The sequence below is a fragment of the Scyliorhinus torazame genome, chromosome 16, assembly GCF_047496885.1.
Source record: "Scyliorhinus torazame isolate Kashiwa2021f chromosome 16, sScyTor2.1, whole genome shotgun sequence".
NCBI classification, from domain to species: Eukaryota; Metazoa; Chordata; class Chondrichthyes; order Carcharhiniformes; family Scyliorhinidae; genus Scyliorhinus; species Scyliorhinus torazame.
In genome coordinates, this window is record NC_092722.1 from 157,403,038 (window position 1) to 157,424,532 (window position 21,495).

General features: G+C 42.7%; 1 protein-coding gene across 3 annotated transcripts in view; it reads right to left on the reverse strand.

The window, feature by feature from the left end:
- Positions 1–6,262: 6,262 nt before the first annotated feature.
- Positions 6,263–21,495, reverse strand: part of acadsb (acyl-CoA dehydrogenase short/branched chain) — a 91,694-nt gene continuing 76,461 nt past the window's right edge. For all 3 annotated transcript variants that reach the window (XM_072479277.1, XM_072479280.1, XM_072479278.1), the window contains exons 6-11: positions 13,297–13,422; positions 10,141–10,233; positions 9,595–9,684; positions 7,578–7,715; positions 6,985–7,084; positions 6,263–6,503 (exon numbers count right to left, since the gene is read on the reverse strand). In XM_072479277.1, the coding sequence (XP_072335378.1) occupies positions 6,433–6,503; positions 6,985–7,084; positions 7,578–7,715; positions 9,595–9,684; positions 10,141–10,233; positions 13,297–13,422 (618 nt within the window). In that variant the 3' untranslated portion in view covers positions 6,263–6,432. The remainder of the gene's footprint in view (positions 6,504–6,984; positions 7,085–7,577; positions 7,716–9,594; positions 9,685–10,140; positions 10,234–13,296; positions 13,423–21,495) is intronic.

Consider the following 21,495-nt stretch of genomic DNA (forward strand, 5'->3'; position numbering starts at 1 on the left):
CCCACCTTTCTTCCTGCGCGCGGGAGAAACCCCGCGCTTTCCACAGCCCACTCCGCCCCCTCTGGCGCAGTTCCTGTCGCGGCCTCGTCTCTCTCCCCCAGCCCATATAACAAATCCTGCGCGTGATTGACCCCCTATATACAACAACCATCACACATCAAACCTCAAACATCCCCCCCACCCTCACAAACCCTCAGTTACAGTCCAACGTTTCGGTTTGTATAAAGGTCCACGTCTCTTCAGGCGTTTCAAAGTAATAGTGTTGGCCCTTGTATGTGACCCACAGTCGCGCTGGCTGCAGCATTCCGAATTTCACTCCTTTCCGGTGCAACACCGCTTTGGCCCGGTTGAAACCCGCTCTCCACTTTGCCACCTCCGTGCTCCAGTCCGGGTATATTCGGATGTCTGCATTGTCCCACTTACTGCTCCCGCTCCTTCTTGGCCCATTTCCGGACCAACTCTCTGTCCGTGAACCGGTGAAACCTCACCACCATCGCCCTTGGCGGCTCATTTGCCTGGGGCTTCCTCGCCAGCACCCGGTGTGCCCCGTCCAACTCCAGCGACCTCGAAGGGGCCTCCACGCCCATCATCGCCCCAAGCATCGTGCTCGCGTATGCCCCAGCATCAGCCCCCTCCACTCCTTCAGGGAGACCCAGGATCCGCAGATTCTTTCTCCTCGACCTGTTCTCCAGGTCTTCGAGTCTTCCCGCCCACCTCTTGTGTAGTGCCTCGTTCTGCTCCACTTTCTGACCGTTGCACTTCGGGTCTGTTTCATAGGCATTAGAGGGGGACCTTCTCTTCCCTTCCCCATGGGTTTTAGTCGAAAAAAGTTCCGTTGGGGCTCCTCTAGCGAGCCCGAAAGTCCGTGGTAGCGGGAGCTGCCGACTCGTGCGGCTTAGCTCCGCATCGCCGCACCCGGAAGTCCTCATGCCAGTTGTTAACAGCTCCCTCTCCTCTGGTAAAATCTACTCCCATTCAAATGTGCCAAAAATACCCATATCTTCAAAAACAAACCCTACAACTTTGAGCCTTTTAAACAATCGCCCCAATTTGAATCTCCTTTTTCTCAAGTACTTGAATGTGCTGTTACTTCCTAAATCCGTTCCCCATCACACACAATAAAGTTTCCACCACTGCTAGTTTGTTAAAATGGTCCTTTCCTTATCAAAGTAAGGAAAGACATCCAATATGATGATGACTGCGGTGTACCATCCCTCCTCATCAACCCTTAGTCATGGTTCACCATGACTATGGGCTTACAGCACTAGGAAGTGCTGAGGGTTTTGGCCAAATGTGGTATCATGACCGGTACAGGCTTGGAGGGCCGAACGGTCTGTATCTGTGCTGTGTTGGTCTTTGTACAACACCATCCTTCATTGTTCAGTTGACTTGGGCTGCCCTCACTTAGTTCCATTCTGATCTGTCCAATCATAACCAGTTCTGCAATGACAATTCTTTGCATTTCTACACTGCCAACTCTGCAGTCCCTCCCAAGGATCTATCAGTGGCCCCATCATATTTCTCATTGTAAATCTACATCCACTGACAAAATTCAACCCTCCACTCATGACCCTATCATTGTATCTGTTTTGTTGCAAGGCTTGTCCGCCATTCAATATTGTAGGAGCAGAAATTTCTTCCAATTAAATAGCAGGAAGATCAAAGTAATTGAATTAAATTCCCACCACAATTCCATTCCCGAGTCACCAATTCAATTCTCATCCAAGGCCGTAATGAGGCTGTTTGCAATTGCAGCATCCTATTTCACAGAGTTGAGCTTCTGACTCCACAATTCTCCATCACAGGAATGCTTACTTCCACCTCTGTAATATTGCTAATTTCTGCCACTGAAAACTTTATCCATGCTTGTTATGCCAACACTCAACTATTCCGGTGTTTTTTTGTCTGGCTTCCTATTTCATCCAAAATTATTTTGCCTATCTCTTAAATTATACAAAGTGTTGTTCACCCATCATCTGTGCTTATTGACCAATATTGATTTCTAGTTCAGCACCATCTCAAATTTAAAATCCTTATCCTTTTGATCAAATTTCTCCATTTCCTTGTCCTTCCTCGTTATGCAAACCTTTGAGAAAACTCTGCTTTCCATCATATTTGGGCTTATGTGCATCGGATTTCCCTTTCTCTCACTATTTGTCACAATGCCTTCAGCTGATTAGGTCTAAGCTCTAAATTCCTTCACAAGATCTCTCCCTATCTCTTCTGCCAAGCTTTTGCTTACCTGTTTTCAATGAGACTTGGGTGTAAATTTGGTCTCAGTGGTCCTGTAAAGTGGCGTGGGATTTTAACAACATGAAAAGGTGCTAAATGTAAATAGTTTCTTTTGTCTGGCTGTACCCAAGCCAGGCTAATCCCCAGTGATAAAATAGGGAAATTGTCAGGATTTCAATTATTCTGTGAAGGGCAGATTTAAGTGCATATATATATGAATGCAACAATCATTGGCAACAAGAACACTCAAACTGAATTCAACCAATTAAAAGCAGCAAGTATTAGTTTTATTTTGTTATGATTCCCTGGGGTAACCATAAACTAAAATAATCTAATTTACAAAATGACCCCTGAATAAAGACATTACCAACAAGATTTCACTTCTTGTAACTTTTACTTTATCACAAATCAGAACCAACACAAATTACATACGAATAGACAGGCAAATGATACTTGAAATGCAAGATAGATGTCTTACTCAACCATTCTCCTTTAGCAGGTATGGCATTATACAGTTACACAGTTCCATATCTATTCTTTATTCACACAGCATAGATAGAGTCCTATCTGACAGCAGATATCATCTTTTTAGTTTCATGGGCACGATTATCATCAGCAAGACTCGCTTCTATGAAGCCTCTTTCCCTCGGGTTGTAACAGGTCTGATGATGGAACTTTCTAGAGTTCATTATCAACAAATCAACCAACAATACCCAGTTCACAATCTGGTCCTCTGATACAACCCCTCAGCTCTTTCGCATGCCAGAGGTATTCAAATTGCTTTTTAGTCCCTTTTAGCTTATTCATATATGACTTCCCAAGAGCTCTGGAATTCTATTTTTCTTCTTAACACCAAAATGAAAACCAGCCTTTTTATCGTAAGCTTTGCTGGCTTCACCTCACACAAATACAATTTTCCTCTTTGTATCTGTATACGGACCACCTTCTGCCTCAGCTGTCCTTTGTGGCTGGCCACACAGCGTCGTCTTAACTTCCTTCCTGGTTCTTGACCTTCCAGGTCAAGGGTCGCCAGGACTCATGGATCAATATTTCTTATCTGATAAAATTACAGTTGATTTCTTTATAATTAATGCAAACTCTTAAAAATCCTTTTCAAACATTTTAAAAAACAATTAGATTCCACAGAAATTTCAAATTTTCCTCGCTATACTATTTCCAAGTCAAATGTCATCACACTTTAGTGATGAAGACATCCACAAAATAAGAGAATATCGAAGAATGACAGATTAAAAAGAGAGCAGATGGAATAGCTATAAATGTTAACATCTCCTTGGGGCCAAAGGAAGTATAACTATTGATGCATAATGACCTAGAACCTCCAATCTCCGGATGGTTGTACCTGGAGGTATTTCACCAAGATGCGCTGGGGGGTCCCCCCTCGGAGGTCTCCGTGCACTGACTATGTGAGAATTGCTTGGTAAGTTTGGACTTCTGATGGACAATTACCCTGCACTTGAACCCTTCAAAACTCTGGAGTTACAGTTGTGGACGGAAAGAGTTTCAACTTACTTACCGGAATAGTTACCTATGAAAAGTTGAAAGATTAAAACCAGTTCCAACTCCCGAGTAACTATATTTCTGACCCTCTCACTTAACATTGGTCCATTCCTGTCGACTCCTCCCTGCAACTTGACCAGCCAACTAATCAGACTACATCTCTGACCACCCCCCCCATATACCCTATCCCCTCACCCACACATCCTCCACCGTACTCCCTCACCCACATACCTAACACATTTACCTTCTCTCCATAGCTTCTCCAAGTGGTTTTGGGACATTTAAACTGACCAGTCTATGCAGCTAGTGTCATAAAAGGAGGCATAGCTTGGCTTCCCAGATAATCCAGCACCATAAAATAACGACTCCTACAGAAGGTGCGCTCTGCATTTCTGAGGAAGCCTGGTTCGTAAGTCCAGGTGAGAAATGCAAAGCTCCAGTGCAAGTTAAGAAAGAGAGGTGTAGTCAGGCGATCACCACTCTCGGGAGATTCAGCCTGATATATTTTTCCAATTAGATATTCCAGCCGGAAGAGTGTAAGCTGGTAAATGAAATGCACTGCTGCTTTCTTACTCATTGCATTAAGGATGCCACAAGAGATTATTTGCATTTTAAGGGAAGTGATTCAGGTCTGACAGTGGTGATGAAAGAGGTGGCACCACAGACAACAGTGAAAATATCATAGAATAGAATCCATACAGTGCAGAAGGAGGCTATTCGCCCATTGAGTCTGCACCGACCCTCCAAGAAAGCACTATACCTCGGCCCACTCCCCCGCCCATCCCCGCAACCCCACACATTGGTCATGGCCAATTCACTTAACCTGCACATCTTTGGACTGTGGGAGGAAACTGGAGTGCCTGGAGGAAACCCATGCAGACACGGGGAGAATGTGAAAACTCCACACAGTCACCAAAGGCCAGAATCAAACTCAGGTCCCTGGCACTGGGACACCATGTCGCCCAAACATGATCGAGTTTGACGATTTGTAATAAGACCACAAATCAATGCTCAAGTAAAGGAGTCAATTTCAAGGCAAGACAGTATTTGCTTAAACAAATCAGCTGGGGAGGAGTACTAAAGAAACTCGGATGAAGATAAATAGAATACCTTAAAAGATATAGCATGAAGCATGCAAGACAAGTGTACACCAAAATCTGGTGAAGTGCAGATGAAAAGCAACAAAACCCTAAATGATCCATGGAAATCTGTTTGATGCAATTAATAAGAAAACGAAATCCCAGAACCTATAGGATAAAAGGCATGCAAAATTGAAGAACATAGGAATATCCTAGAAATGTAAAAAAAAGGTCAGAAAGGAAAAGAGGGAACTAGTAATATATAATTTGAGAAACAATTTTTTTTTTTAGTATTACAGCAAAAAGGTTATCAAGGGAAAAGCGAGATCCCTTAAGTTAAATGGGGTTGAAATGGACGATTAACCAAAATTGGTAATCGTTAGCATTGTTTGAGGTGTATAAATTCATACTTGTGTCCTGCAGGAACAACAACAAGTCCTAGAGGCCCTCCATTACCTCAATAATGGTCTATTCTTGATGGAAAAGTAAAGAGGAAGGGTTGGCAGTCAGTTCAATTGTAGAAGTTGGATACATTTCAACCAGAGTCACTGAACAGTTAACTTTCCCAGCTCAAAGGAGCTGAGGCTAAGAGCAGCAACCCAGTATCTTCATAGCTTAGGTCAACCAATTCAGCACCAAGGATTGATCTTAAAAAACTTCACGGACTGTATGGCTCAATACCATAATTTGTGCACACCCACTTTTTAAACTACCAGAGATGCAGCAGACTATTTATACATTATTTTACATAGTTACAATCATATAGCACTGAAGGCAGCCCATTGTGTCCTTGTTGGCTCTTTGAAGAGTTGTCCAATTTAATTCCAAATACTAGCTTTCTCCTCCATAAACCTGCAAATTACTTTCAGTATTTGTTCAATTACCTTTTGAAAGTTTGTTTGGAATCTGATTTCACCATCCTTCTCCAGTAGTGTGTTCCAGATCTTCAGCAACTGTGCGCGTAAAAAAACGTAAATTTATCTTTCAGTTTTTTTGCCAGTTAATGTAAATCTATGACCACTAGTCACTGATCGATTAGGAAATGCTTATTTAAAGCCAAAAAAGTATTGCATCACTTTATCATGAAAAATATTGCCAGATTTTGGATAGAAAACCACAGTGGAGATTACTCAGACACTTTCAACTTGCCAAAGAAATGAATGGCAACAACAACCTCAAAAGTGGCTTGACCTGAGAACAGTTAAAGTGGATTATGAAAAAGTTAGTATTTTTAAAATTTATTGCTAATTACTGTCTTTCAACCATAAATCATTTAAAACATATAATGGAGATATTTAGTAAAATCCCCAATTTATTAACTTTATCTCCATTCATGCAGGAACAACAATATCAAAGCTCAATAAACAACTATTCAAAGCTAGTCAAAGAGGAGCTTAGGAAATCGATGTTAAAATAACTCAACCAAAATGGTATTTGATTTTACTTGTGGAGCTTTATTGTAATGAATGGAAAACATTCTTTGCAGATGGGGAAATAATTTTCTGAAGCTGGATTGTGCGTTCTTGTTGATTTACTCGAGACAGGACACCATTTTACCCCATAAAGAAAGTACCAATGGGGCTGTTGATGACATACAGTAACATTAGAATCCTTGATCTATCAATTTTGCAATTGTATTCAACTGGATGTTTGAGGTTCCTTCATATATTGAACCTGAAAAAGCACAATAAACAGGGTTACAGTTCATAAAAAGTAAATTCAAAAGCGCAAAGAAGATCAACAGAAAACCTATTTTTGGTGGTTGCTTTGGGTCATTAACTAAATGGAGTTTGATACTGCTAAAACTAGCTTGTGAAGCTAGAGGAACAACATCAATCTCAAAAAGTAACATATAATTACAGATATTCTAACCGTTTTAATCAATTAATTACAAGGTAATGTTTTACTAAAAGTGAACTACCACATCTGCAAGTCATGAATTTGCCCATTAGGTCTCCCGATTGCTCTGTCCTACTTGTGCCTACCTTAAAAAAGAAAATGAAAAACACTACTTCATTTGTGAAATTTTATGCAATAGTTAGTAAGGTAACTTGGAAAATCTTTCACCACTTTAAAATCAATATTCACTCGCATCTTGAATATCCATTACCTGTGTATTCTTGCAAATAATAAACAGGAAAAAGTTTGTTTTTACCTATTTTACAATCGCGATAGTACTTTTCTATAGGATAATCTTTGGTGAAACCAACTCCTCCCATCCACTCAATACATTTGGCAGAAGTCAAGGCTGCTATCTGTAAGACATAGATATAAATAGGGAAATAGTCTGATCACTTTGAAAAATTCAGAACATATATGCAGCACATGTAACTCTCCACTCATGTATCCAGCATAACTTGTTTCACGTATTCAGCTTTCTCTCATTAAGTTGAGCAAGCACCTAATGTTAGGCCCTCTACTGATGCTGCCCTTTAAATTACCCACTGCAGAATGGTTGTGGAATATGATGCGCCTTGTGATCTTTATTCCTATCTACCCCATCTTCATCTTTAAGGAATTATCCAGTCTCTTTTCAGCATTACTCAAGACCCAGGTTAGAAACTTAGTATAAGCATATGGAGCTTCAAGAATTCATCCGAGTATTACCTTTGCTCCCCATGTTTAGAACTACTGAAGGATGTTGAAGGAAACAATCAGTGAATTGTTAAATGTATTAAAATATTAAACTGCTCAATCTTGCCTAACAAGCACTGTTCCTCAAATTAACCTTGTGTACAAGTTTCTTACCTCAGAAGTGTAATATTTTGCCATTGAGGCTTCCTTAATAAAGGATTTCCCTGCTTCTTTGAGTCGAGCAGCATTGTAAGTAAGCAGTCGTGCAGCTTCTAACTGTGTTGCAATCTGAGAAATCTGGTGTTGCATACCCTGTACAATGAAATTGGCATATATATTTTTAAACATTAAGTAACAGTTCTCTTTTGCTATTTACAACACTATAGCTATGTATTATTCAACGCTGATTTGAGATTGGATGCAATTATGTTGACAGAAATATTGAAAATCACAATAACTTCCACCATTCTAATCTGTCCCCAATAACAAGAGTGCATTAATTATCTGTTACAAAATGTATCTTTAAAAAAAAAAGAATTAATCAGATTTGATTTTGTGGTTAATTGGAAATAAACAGTAATAGCCATTCCTTATACTTACACCCACCCACAGACTTACACACACCCACATTGTCTTCTACTTCAACAAACCATATTCAAGCAAGAACAAAGGCTAGCATCCTATCCTGGAACCCCAAGGAACGTTATTCTGATGACTTTCTGCCTGTGTAGGAAAATAGATCACTTCTATCAATGTTCCCTGCAGCTGAGATCACAAATTTACCAATGGAAATGATATGAACAATGACAGATAAGAAACAACCTTTGGGTCCAACCATTCTGGCCCACACACTTGTTGTACCAGGTGTGTCAAAATTACTCCCAAAGCCACATGATTTCCTGGTGGAAGAAAAAATGTGGACCAATTTGAGAAATAAAATGAGAAATTCCTCTCCAATCCAAACTTATGCATTCAAAATGAGTCCAGGAGATCACTCTGGTCTTGAATTTTATATAATACTTTTTTGGACGGGATGATCTCTGTCTAAGTCAGAAACAAGTCTAAACTGTGCACAAGATGACAATGTGTTCCAAGATCCACCATATTGTGGGAAATGAACTTAAAACAGTAAACTATAGATGCAAATATATGGGGCGAAATTCTCCCCCAACGGCGCGATGTCCGCCGACTGGCGCCAAACACGGCGCCAATCAGACGGGCATCGCGCCGGCCCAAAGGTGCGGAATGCTCCGCACCTTTGGCGGCCTAGCCCCAACATTGAGGGGCTAGGCCGACGCCGGAGGGATTTCCGCCCCGCCAGCTGGCGGAAATGGCATTTGTAGCCCCGCCAGCTGGCGCGGAAATGCGGCACATGCGCGGGAGCGTCAGCGGCCGCTGACAGTTTCCCGGCGCATGCGCGGGAGCGCCAGCGGCCGCTGTCAGTTTCCCGCGCATGCGCAGTGGGGAGAGTCTCTTCCGCCTCCGCCATGGTGGAGGCCGTAGCGGAGGCGGAAGGGAAAGAGTGCCCCCACGGCACAGGCCCGCCCGCGGATCGGTGGGCACCGATCGCGGGCCAGGCCACCGTGGGGGCACCCCCCAGGATCAGATCGCCCCGCGCCTCCCCCCAGGACCACGGAGCTCGCCCACGCTGCCTGGTCCCGCGGTAAATACCAGGTTTGATTTACGCCGGCGGGACAGGCAATTTCTGGGCGGGACTTCGGCCCATCTGGGCCGGAGAATCCAGCGGGGGGTCCCGCCAACCGGCGCGGCCCGATTCCCGCCCCCGCCCAATCTCCGGTACCGGAGACTTCGGCGGGGGCGGGGGCGGGATTCACGGCGGCCTACGGCCATTCTCCGACCCGGCGGGGGGTCGGAGAATGACGCCCATGATGTGTTGTTTAACACAATTATTGACGAATACAATTCACAGCACAATAATTGGCCATCATCAATACTACATTTCAGAAAGTCTACAAAGATGACAATCACAGGAAGCTGATATTTCACATTAGCTCAATGTGGTCTTTTGCTAGGTTAGCTTTCTACTTTGCTAGAGAAATTCCCTGACTCGTGACATCTTTCTTAATGAAGGCATGAGAAAGGAAAGCTGAAGATGGTTTAACTTAGAATATAAGTTATCTTAGAGAAAATACATCCCAGAATAATAAGAAAGCAGGTTTGACATATGTACCTGGAAATCATAAATTCTTTTCCCAAACTGAATTCGCTGCTTCAAATAAGGAATAGTGTTATCAAAACATCCCTCTGCCAATCCAAGCATCTGTAGGAAACAAAATTTAAAACAAATATTACTTCCTGAAAGATAAAGGAAAATTTAATGCCTTCCCTTCAAAGCATCCCCCTATTTTATACTTCACAAAATAAACACTTACAAAGTGGGGATTCTACATTTGGAATAGTGACCAATTTTCCAGGGTGGTTAGGCCAAAAGACACTCCAACCAAACTCACACAACACAGCAGAAAGGATTGATCCTGGAACTAGCTCAGTTGACTCAGCTACCCAATTCTTTGAGAGAGCATACATATTTAGCTAGAGTATATTTAAAAAATTTGATGTAATAGAACATCGAGCAAGTACTCATGGCTCAACTCTCACAGTGGTCAGAAGTTGCAGCTCCCGAGCCACTCCAGAGATACTCTCCTTTAGTGACATCAGGTTGCTTCTAGATGTTTACATAGCTTTGAAAATTCTCAAGATATATAGTTCCACAAACCTGTGCAGCAATCCCTATTCTGCCTTCATTTAGCATTCCAATGGCGTATTTGTACCCTTGACCCAGCTGTCCCAAAATATTACTCTCTGGAACCTGCAACACAGAAGTAAAATATGATCCAATTCAGAAGAGAAGTACATACTAATAAAATATAGAATCATAGAATAGAATAGTCATAGCACATAAGGAGGCCATATGGTCCATCGTGTCTGTGATAGCTCTCTGTAAGAAAAAGAACACCTAGTGTCACTCTCCATCCTTTCCCTGTATCTCTGCAAATTTTCTCACCATCAGATAATGATCCAATTCTCTTTTGAAAGCCATGATTGAATGCACCTTGGCCACACTCTTCAGCAATGCATTCCAGATCCTAATCACTTAGTTAAGTTACTCACACAGCAATCCTGGATACCAAGGCAGCCAGTTAAGTGGAGGGGCAGGGAAAGTGGAAATATTCAAAATGAGAGTTTTGGACACATTTCTGTGTAAACATATTCCTGTGTTGGAAGAGAAATGACCAATATAAATAGTTATGCTGATTAATAATTTAAATGCTTTCAGAAAATCTTGGCCACTGTTTTTATCCGAGGTAACTGAAAATTAATGTCTAAAATAAGTTTTTTTTAAAAAACGAATATTTTTATTCTCCTCCTTTTTCACATTTTCTCCCAAATTTGCACCCATCAAACAATAAACAATAAGCAGTAATGAATATAATGTCAATCTGCATATTAACAACAACAATCCCATCCTCCCACCAACCCCCAAAGAACTGCCCGCATGTTAACATAAAAAAATATCAAAAAGGAATCAGGAATCACCCATAGTCACCATTAACACATACAGTTCCCTTCCCCCAACTAATGTTCGATGCTATCCAATTCTTGAAAGTGCATAATGAATAATGCCCATGAATTGTAGAACCCCTCCATCCTTCCCCTCAGTTCAAACTTAATCGTCTCAAGAGTCAAGAATTCCAGCAGGTCCCCCCGCCATGCCAGGGCACAAGGTGGAGAGGTTGCTCTCCACCCCAACAGGATCCGCCTTCGGGCGAACAACGAGGCGAAGGCTACAACATCTGCCTCCGCACCAGTTTCCAACCCCGGCTGGTCCGACACCCCGAATATGGCCTCCCGAGGGACCGGGTGCACTTTCACATGCACCACTTTAGAGATTACCCTAAAAACCTCCTTCTAGTAATCCTCCACCTTTGGACAGGACCAAAACACATGAATGTGATTCGCGTTACCCCCCCCGCAACGTTCACACACATCTTCTACCCCCTCAAAGAGCTGGTTCATCCTTGTCCTTGTGAGGTGTGCTCTATATACCACCTTCAACTGTATCAGACCCAACATCGCGCACGAGGTGGAGGCGTTCACTATCCGGAGCACCTCACACCAGAACTCCCCCTCCATACCCTTTCCCAACTCTTCCTCCCACTTTGCTTTGATTCCTTCCAGTGGTGCCTGCTCCTCTTCCAAAATAGCCCCCGTAAACCGCCGACTCTACCCCCTTCTCCAGTCCTCCTGTCGTCTAGCAATGTGGAGGCCAGCTCCACCGGGAAGCTCTGTACCTCCTTCCTGGCAAAATCTTGAACCTGCATGTATCTAAACATTTCCCCCTGCTCTAGCCCATACTTCGCTCCCAGCTCCTTCAATCCTGCAAACCGACCCCCAAGAAACAAATCTTTTCGGGTCTTAAATCTCCTTCTGCTCTCATTTCTGAAAATTTCCATCCCACTTCCCTGGCTCAAATCGGTGGTTCCCCCGAATCGGCATTTCCTTTGACCCTGCCCCCAACCCGAAGTGTTGGCGTAACTGCCTCCAAATTCTCAATGCAGCTATTATTACCGGACTCCCTAGAGTATTTTCCGGGGGCCATCGGGTGCGGTGCTGTTGCTAGCGCCTACAATCCCGACCCCCTACACAAACTCTCCTCCATTCTGACCCACTGGGAATCAACCCCTCTGACACTGCTCCGCACCTTCTCCACATTCGCCACCCAGTAATAATACATCAGGTTCGGAAGACCCAAACCCCCTGCCTGCCTTCTCCTCTGTAGCAGCACCTTTCTAACTCTGGCCACCTTCCCTCCCCATATGAACGAGGTAATCATTCCTTGAAACGCTCTGAAAAATGCCTTTGGCAGGAAAATCGGCAGGCATTGGAAATAAACAGAAATCCCGGCAACACATTCATTTTAACCAAAATAAGGTTTTGAACAAAATTTTTAAAGTTACAAAATTGAATCTTCTGCAATCTTATGAATTATCTTTTAATGTCTTGCTGGAAAGTTTATACTTCCAAGATCTTGGTCCATCTCAAAAGCCTGGACTTCAATTGAAGATTTTTACCTTTGAAAAGTTACATGGAGCTTCGAACTACATTTGTACAATCTGAACTTGGGTTTTGCAGAACCCAGGCTGCAGATGTGACAATGGAACAAAGTGAGTTGAGCCAGTAAGGTAGATACCAATGTGAGTGAGAGTAAAGACCATGATTCAGAAGTCACAATTCACAACTTGTAAACCAATAGAGAGCAAAGAGGAGGATGGCATCAAACCACCCAGGTATTAAGTTACTGGCGCACGTGTTGCCTTCTCTCTTCACCTTTGTTCTCCTTCCATTGTTTTCTTCCTTATGACCCGCTGGGCTTTTGTTTCTTTTGTTCAGTAGTTTGTGAAGTGTACTAACTTGATGTTTGCAGTAAAACTCAATCGCGCACTACCACCGGACCCTTGTCTCTTATTTGAAAGATAAGAGAGCCTACACTGGGTAATAATGGCACTACAATTGCCATGTAGTTAACTTGTTGTTGAAGAGAAGGTAGACTACCCAAGATTTATGTTCACAATTGCTATCTGGCATCTTCTGTTGGAAAAGTGAATGCATTGATGCCAGATAAAAAATAGATTAGCTTTGGATGTGGTACACCATGGTTGAACAGCCAACCAATGGTGAAGCTGTAGGCTTGCATGTGAAAAGTTGCCACTTGGGCTAAGATACCTGTAAGCAATTGGCATTCATGGACCATACCCGAGATGGACTCTATCCCTCCAGCAAAGGAATATGGAAATTAGCAAAAAGAAATGTGTTTATAGTGAAGATTTCTTATATGAGCAGGTGCCAAATACAAATATGAAAAAAAATGTACCTTAACATTATCAAAATTGACCACACAAGTAGATGATGCACGAATTCCAAGTTTATCCTCTTTTTTCCCTACTTGCAGGCCTTCGGTGTCTTTATCTACAATAAAGCATGTGATCCCCCTGTAGCCCTGGAAATAAAAGACAATAACTTAGAAATATCAAACTGATTTTAAGAAAGTTGCAAGGAGGAAAAATTAGTTTTGTCATTCACAAAAGGATAGCTTTGCAGAGTCACATGCTAACTCAATGATGAACAATTTAAGTATGGGATGGGGTGGGATGGTTGACATTGGAGTTAGAGGTTGGTGTTGTTTCAATTTGAACAATATAACAAAAAACCTCCAAGAACAGAATTACAATTATAGGTTAACTTTTAGAACTAGAAGCAATAATTCAACACAAGAGAAAGACGGATATTCAATGGACATGAAATATTCTGAAGCTAAATTTGAGGGTTGGTAGCAAAGAATGCAGTAGTTTTACCCTCGTTGGAGGGGGCCAGGTGGGGAAATTGGGTGGCCAGCAGCTAAGCAAGAATACAATCAAAAGAAAAGAAGGTGATTTCATGGACAAGATGCATAGAATCATAGGAATTAGGAACATAAGTAGGCAATTCAGGCCTTTAAGCCTGCTCCCCCATTCAATCAGATCATGACTAATCTCTTCCTAGTCTCAAATTCACCTCCACACCTATTGCCCATATCCCTTTAACGTGTTTATCATCAAAAATATATCTATCTCTTTCTTGAAAACAATTAATGACTCTGGTTTCACCGCACTATGGGGCAGTGAGTTCCACAAATTCACTAACCTCTGCGAGAAGTAATTCCTCCTCATCTCAGTTCTAAATCTACCGCCTCTCAACCTATGATGGAATGAGATATCTCTCATTCTAGATATCTCCACAAAGGGGAAACATTCGGTCTACATTTACTTTATCAATCCCTTTTAGTATTTTATAGACACCGATCAGTTCTCCTCTCATCCTTCTAAACTCCAGCGAGTACAAGCTCAACTGTTTAATCTCTCTTCATGCATCAACCCTTTCATCCCCAGAATAAATCTGGTGAACCTCCTCTGAACTGCCTCCAATGCCACCACATCCTTCCTCAAATAAGGAGACCAAACTGGACACAACACTCCAGATGTGGTCTCACCAACACCCTATACAATTGCAACAACACTTCTCTACTTTTATACTCCAGTACTTTTACAATAAACACTGACATTCCATTTGCCTTTTAAATTACATGTTGTACCTGCATAACCGACTTTCTGCGATTCATGAACAATAACACCCAGATCGCTCTGCTTCCATTTAGATAATAATTTGCCTTTCTATTTTTTTGGCCCAATCTCCTAGCCTACCTATATCTGTCTGTAAAATCTTTATAACCTCTTCACTGCCTGCTTTCCCATCTATTTTAGTATCAACTGCAAATTTCGATGTATTACACTCTTTCCCTCCTTGCAGATCATTTATATGAATTGCAAACAGTTGAGGTCTGAGAACTGACCCCTGCGGCACCCTGTTAGTTACAGTTCGCCAGCCAGACCCTCTGCTTTATGTCAGTCAGCCAATCCTCAATCCAACCTAGTACTCTACCCCCAATCTCCTGCAATCTCACCTCTGGATCAGTCTTTTATGCGGCACCTTATCAAATGTCTTCTGGAAGTCTAGATATACCACATCCACAGGTTCCCCATTATCCACCTTGCTGGTTGTGTCCTCAAAGAACTCGAGCCAGTTTGTCAAGCATGACTTACCCTCATAAAACCATGCTGACAATGAGCTTTGTCTTTCCAAATGTTCAGTCATCTCCTCCTTAATGATTGATTCCAGCAACTTCCCCACCACAGAGGTCAAGCTAACCAATCTACAGTTCTCTCCATTTTGCCTCTCTCGCTTTTTAAATAGGGGCGTCACATTAGCATGTTTCCAATCCACCAGGACCCTTCCGGAATACAGGGAATTCTGAAATATCATAAGCAATGCATCCACCATCTCTGCTGCCACCTCCCTTAGTGCCCGAGGATGCAGGCCACCATGTCCCGAGACTTATCTGCCCTTAATCCCATCAATTTATTCAATACTGTCTCCCTAGTGATAGTTATTGCACCAGGTTCCTCTGCATTAACTGTCGTTTTTGGAAAATGTTTATTATCTTCTACCATGAAGACAGAGGCATAATTTGGTTCAGTGCCTCTGCCATCTCTGTAATCCCCATTATTACCACATCAGTATCGCCCTCTAAAGGGCCAACATTTACTTTAGCTATTCGCTTCCTCTTTACATACTTATAGAAGCTTTTGGTAACCAGTGTTTATGTTTTCTGCTAGTTGGTTTCATAGTTCATCTTCGCTCATTTGATTTTAGGTTCAGTATCCTTTTGCTGTACCTTAAAGTTCTCCCAATCCTCCAGCTTACCACTAGCTTTTGCAGTATGATGTGCCCTAGTTTTTGTCTTTATGCTTTCCTTGACTTCCTTGTTTAGCCATGGAAATTATTTTTCCCTTTTATAATTCTGCTTCCTCTCAGGAATGTACTTTAATTGAGTTGTATTTAATATCTTCCTGAACATCCGCCATTGTTCCTCAACTGTCCTACCCTCAATTATCTGTCCCCAGTCCACTTGGGCCAACTCTTTCCTCAAGCCTCTATAATTACCTCTGCCCAATGCTGAAACTCTAGCATGGCACTCGGTCTTCTCTCGCTTAATCGGAATTAAACATTTTGGCATGCTATGATTACTCCTTCCAAGAGGATCATTAAGGACAAGTCTATTTATCAACTTTCTTCATTACAAAATATTAAATCTAAAATAGCCTGCTCCCTGACTGCATGAGAAGATAGGAAGGAGGTGGCATTAGAACTAGATGGACGATGGTAAAAAGCAAGTAAGTTGAAGAGATAGTCTCAATCTTCAAGGCAAAGTTTTCCAGAAGCTTGTCATATGTTGTTGGTAATGGTGGAGGGAGCAGCGTCGAGGGGTTTAAGGGGACAGTTAATAGTGGAGAAAAGAAGCCGGGTTTGGCTTTGTAATAAAAGTGGTACCAGTAGGATTTATTTTTAAAATATAGAAATGGGAGCTAAATAGTTAATTCATTTTGTTATGGAAACTACAGTACATAGTACAAAATTGTAGAGCAAGTTATGGTGAGATTTGTAGGAACTTTAATTGGCTGTCAACCTGTGCCACAAAGAGAACAGTCGATATTCTTGTTGCACATATCACTCCACTCAAGGTCTAGAGAAAGAAAGTGATCAAGAATGATAATGATAATGAGATCACCCTGTAATAACTGGAACCTTATTATATGGGAGTATATGCGTGTAGGCTAATTAGAATTCAATAACATAGTTGATCACACTATGGGATGTGACATGCAATTAGTTTATGAGCAGCAGTTTTCACTGACCAAATTGCGCATTGAGTATGGAACAGAAGTTTTGATTGTAATGCCTGCTGTTCAGAAAGAAGGGATTAGAAGGATGATTGAGGATCTTATTGAAACTTACAGGATACGGAGAGGCCTGGATAGAGTGGACGTGGAGAGGATGTTTCCACTTGTAGAAAAAAATAGAACCAGAGGGAACAATCTCAGACTAAAGGGACGATCCTTTAAAACAGAGATGAAGAGGAATTTCTTCAGCAAGAGGGTGGTGAATCTATGGAACTCTTTGCCGCAGAAGGCTGCGGAGGCCAACTCACTGAGTGTCTTTAAGGCCGAGATAGATCGGTCCTTGATTAACAAGGGGATCAGAGGATGGGGAAGAAGGCAGGAGAATGGGGATGAGAAAAATATCAGCCATGATTAAATGGCGGAGCAGACTCGATGGGCTGAGTGGCCTAATTGTGCTCCTATGTCTTATGGTTAGGGAAGAGGAAATTTCAACATAAAATTGGCCTGTTTGGGTATGCTAAAGGCCAAAAGGAAGGACTGAAAGTGTTAAAAAGATATAATTTAGAAGTTTGTGTGATTCTTACAGACTGCAGAGACAGAGACATTTTGAAAAGGCACTAGCTGTCTACAGATAACATTCAAGGACCATGTATTCCTTACAGTGTTTAATTATAAGGGAGGCTTTAGTCACACAGTTCCCACACAAAGAAAATCAACTGATTATTACACAACTGCAGCATAAGTGCGTCCACTAAAAAAAGGGACAATGGGCAAGGGTGTTGACATCACCAGTCAAACATATTCTCATCATACCTATGACTGGAAGTTAGTAGATAAACAAAGAAAAATATGTGGTTGGTGAAATTATAATTAAGTAGATGCACCCAAATTGCAATTGGATGACAATACGCGTATGTTATACATCATGTTATTCTAAGTATTAGTTGTAAATGGATATAGATGATTTAGAAACAAATGTACCCTTTTGAATGGTGTGTGTTAATTGCTTGTAGTTGAGTTTAAAAGTTCAATTGCCACTGCATTCCTTTGTTCGAGGAGCTGGCAGACCACATGGTGGATGCCCAGCTCCCATGAGATAGCTTGAAATGAAGCCTGTCTTTAAAACTCCAAGAATCTCCATCCGGTCACTTGAGTGAGAGAGGGACACGATAGCTGAATAGCTGCAATCAGTCCCCCAACCCAAAGGATATTCCCATTTCCATCCACAAGAAACATTATTAAGCCAGCTGAAGATCATATCAAGCGAAGCATCACTTAAAATTTCTAGCTTCATATTGGTCCACGATTTGTGGACTGGGTAAAGCTATTGTATAAGGAGCCGAGGACAAGTGTCCGCACAAATAACATCACCTCGATATACTTTTCTCTCCACCGTGGGACTAGGCAGGGATGTCATATGTCCCCCCCTGCTGTTTGCACTCGCGATTGAGCCGTTGGCCATCGTGTTAAGAAGTTTGGGGGTATGGAAAGGGATAGTGCGGGGGGCGATAGAGCATCGGGTGTCCTTATATGCCGATGACTTGTTATACGCATTGGAACGGAGTGTGTCAATAGGGGGAATATTGGAGCTGCTTCGGGTGTTTGGGTCTTTCTCTGGGTGCAAATTAAATCGAGAGAAGAGTGAGTATTTTGTGGTGTCTCGGCCGGGTATGGGGGGACTGCCATTCCGTAGGGCAGGGACTCACTTTAGATACCTGGGGGTGCAGGTTGCTCGGGATTGGGGGGGGGGGGCTCCGTAGGTGCAACATTTCTAGTTTGGTGGAGAGAGTGAAAGCTGATCTGGCAAAGTGGGATGGTCTCTCTCGGTCACTGGCGGGTCGGGTATAGGAGGTTAAAATGAACGTGTTGCCGCGATTTCTGTTTATTTTCCAATGCCTGCCGATTTTCCTGCAAAAAGCATTTTTTAAAAAATCAATTTAGAGTACCCAATTAATTTTTTCCAATTAAAGGGCAATTTAGCATGGCCAATCTACCTACCCTGCACATCTTTGGGTTGCGGGGGCGAAACCCACGCAAACACGGGGAGAATGTGCAAACTCCACACGGACAGTAACCCAGAGCCGGGATTAACCTGGGACCTCGGCGTTGTGAGGCAGCAATGCTAACCACTTTGCCACCGTGCTGCCCTCCCCAAAGCATTTTTTAGAGACATTGAAGGAATGTTTACCTCGTTCATGTGAGGAGGGAAGGTGGCCAGAGTTAGAAAGGTGCTGCTACAGAGGGGAAGGCAGGCAGCGGTTTGGGTCTTCCGAACCTGATTTATTATTACTGGGCGGCGAATGTGAAGAAGGTGCGGAGCTGGGTCAGAGGGGTTGATTCCCAGTGGGTCAGAATGGAGGACCTTGTGTAGGGGGTCGGGATTGAAGGCGCTAGCAACAGTGTCGCTCCCGATGGCCCCGGGGAAATACTCAGGGAGTCTGGTCATAATAGCTGCATTGAGCATTTGGAGGCAGTTTCGCCAACACTTCGGGTTGGGGGCATCGTCAAGGGAAATGCCGATTCGGGGGAACCACAGATTTGAGCCAGGGAAGTGGGACGGAAATGGGAGGCGAAGGGGATTAAGACACTAAAAGATTTGTTTCTTGGGTGGTTTGCAGGATTGAAGGAGCTGGGAGCAAAGTATGGGTTGGAGCAGGGGTAAATGTTTAGATACATGCAGGTTCGAGATTCTGTCAGGAAGGAGATATAGAGCTTCCCGGTGGAGCCGGCCTCCACATTGCTGGAGGAGGTGATGACAACAGGGGGAATGGAGAAGGGGGTAGTGTCGGCGGTTTATGGGGCTATTTTGGAAGAGGAGAAGGCACCACTGGAAGGGATCAAAGCAAAATGGGAGAATGTGTTGGGAGAAGGTATGGGGGGGGGGGGGGGGGGGTTCTGGTGTGAGGTGCTTCAGTGAGTGAACGCCTCCACCTCGTGCGCGATGTTGGGTCTGATACAGTTGAAGGTGGTATATAGAGCACACCTCACAAGGACAAGGATGAACCAGCTCTTTGAGGGGGTAGAAGATGTGCGTGAACGTTGCGGGGGGAGCCCCGTGAATCACGTTCATATGTTTTGGTCCTGTTCAAAGTTGGAGGATTACTGGAAGGAGGATTTTAGGGTAATCTCTAAAGTGGTGCACGTGAAACTAGGCCCAGGCCCTCGGGAGGGCATATTCGGGGTGTCGGACCAGTCAGGATTGGAAACGGGTACGGAGGCATATGTTGTAGCCTTTGCCTCGTTGATCGCCCCAAGGTGGATCCCGTTGGGATGGAGAGCAACCTCTCCACTGTGTGCCCTGGCATGGCGGGGAGGGATCTGTTGGAATTCTTATCTCTTGAGAAGGTTAAGTTTGCACTGAGGGGGTTCGACAATTCATGGGCGTTATTCATTATGCACTTTCAAGCATTGGATAACATTGAACATTAGTAGGGGGGGGGGGGGCGGGTTGTATTCATTACAGCTTATTGTTTATTGTTGGTGGGTGTAAATTTGGAGAAAATGTGAAAAAGAATTAAAAAATATATTTTTTAAATTTCTAGCTTCATGTTATTTGGTGACCCACATATGGGAAATCAAACATACATTTCTTCAGATTTAATTTCTTTCGATGTTTTATTTGCCCTTAAAACATTCTCAATTTCATCAAAGAACATCCCTCAAGCACATCAAAATAAACAATTGGTCTAGTTTGAGGGCCCAATATGTTTAACTGACCAATCAATTTTGCAATTGTTTCTTCATTGTTAGAACATCATCTTTCTGTGAGGACCTAGTTTGGGTAACTGGAATGGGAGTGATACTCTAAATAGGATTGTTCATTTCAAGTTATTCCAGTACTACTCCACTAAATATCTAAAATTAATACATTTAAAAGCTTAATGAGCCTGCCTGCCAATTTTACTTCTCAAATTCCACAATTGTGCCTCTAAAAAAAATTATAATTGAACATCTGGGAATATTTATCATATATTCTAGCATTTGCAGGTCATTTACTGTATTAAATAATGATGTACACAACAGTTTTTTGCTGAAATTATCTTATTTCCCAGTGGGGCAGTACAGTGGTTAGCATTGTTGATTCCCAGTGCCAGGGACCCAGGTTCAATTCCCGGCTTGGGTGACTGGAGTGTCTGTGTAGAGTCTACATGTTCTCCCTGTGTAAGCGTGGGTTTCCTCTGGGTGCTCCGGTTTCCTCCCACATGTCCCAAAAGACGTGCTTGTTAGGTGAATTGGACATTTTGAATTCTCCCTTAATGTACGAACAGGTGCCGTAGTGTGACGACTAGGGGATTTTCACAGTAACCTTATTGCAGTGTTAATGTAAACCTACTTGTGACATTAATAAAGATTATTATTTTGTTTTAAATATCAACTTATTGAAATTGAATTGATAAAAACCTAGTTTTAAAGATCAGTTGTAACTGCAGTGTGTTAACACTCAAATTATTGGCTCATGGTAAACATCTACAGGACAATAAGTTGTAATTTTGAGAAATATTTCAGGTCATAAATCCCCAACTCGGTACTTGTCAAAATAATTTAGGTTTCAGTGGAGACGACATAGGGGAAAGACCGGAGCACTGGGGGGGTCCCCGATAAGAAACAACCATAGGTTTGCCCCGGGGGGAATGGATGGGGGATATGGAATGTGGCAAAGAGCAGGTATAACGCAATTGAAAGATCTATTTGTGGATGGGAAGTTTGCGAGTCTGGGAGCGCTGACCGAGAAATATGGGTTGCCCCAAGGGAATGCATTCAGGTACATGCAATTGAGGGCTTTTGCGAGGCAGCAG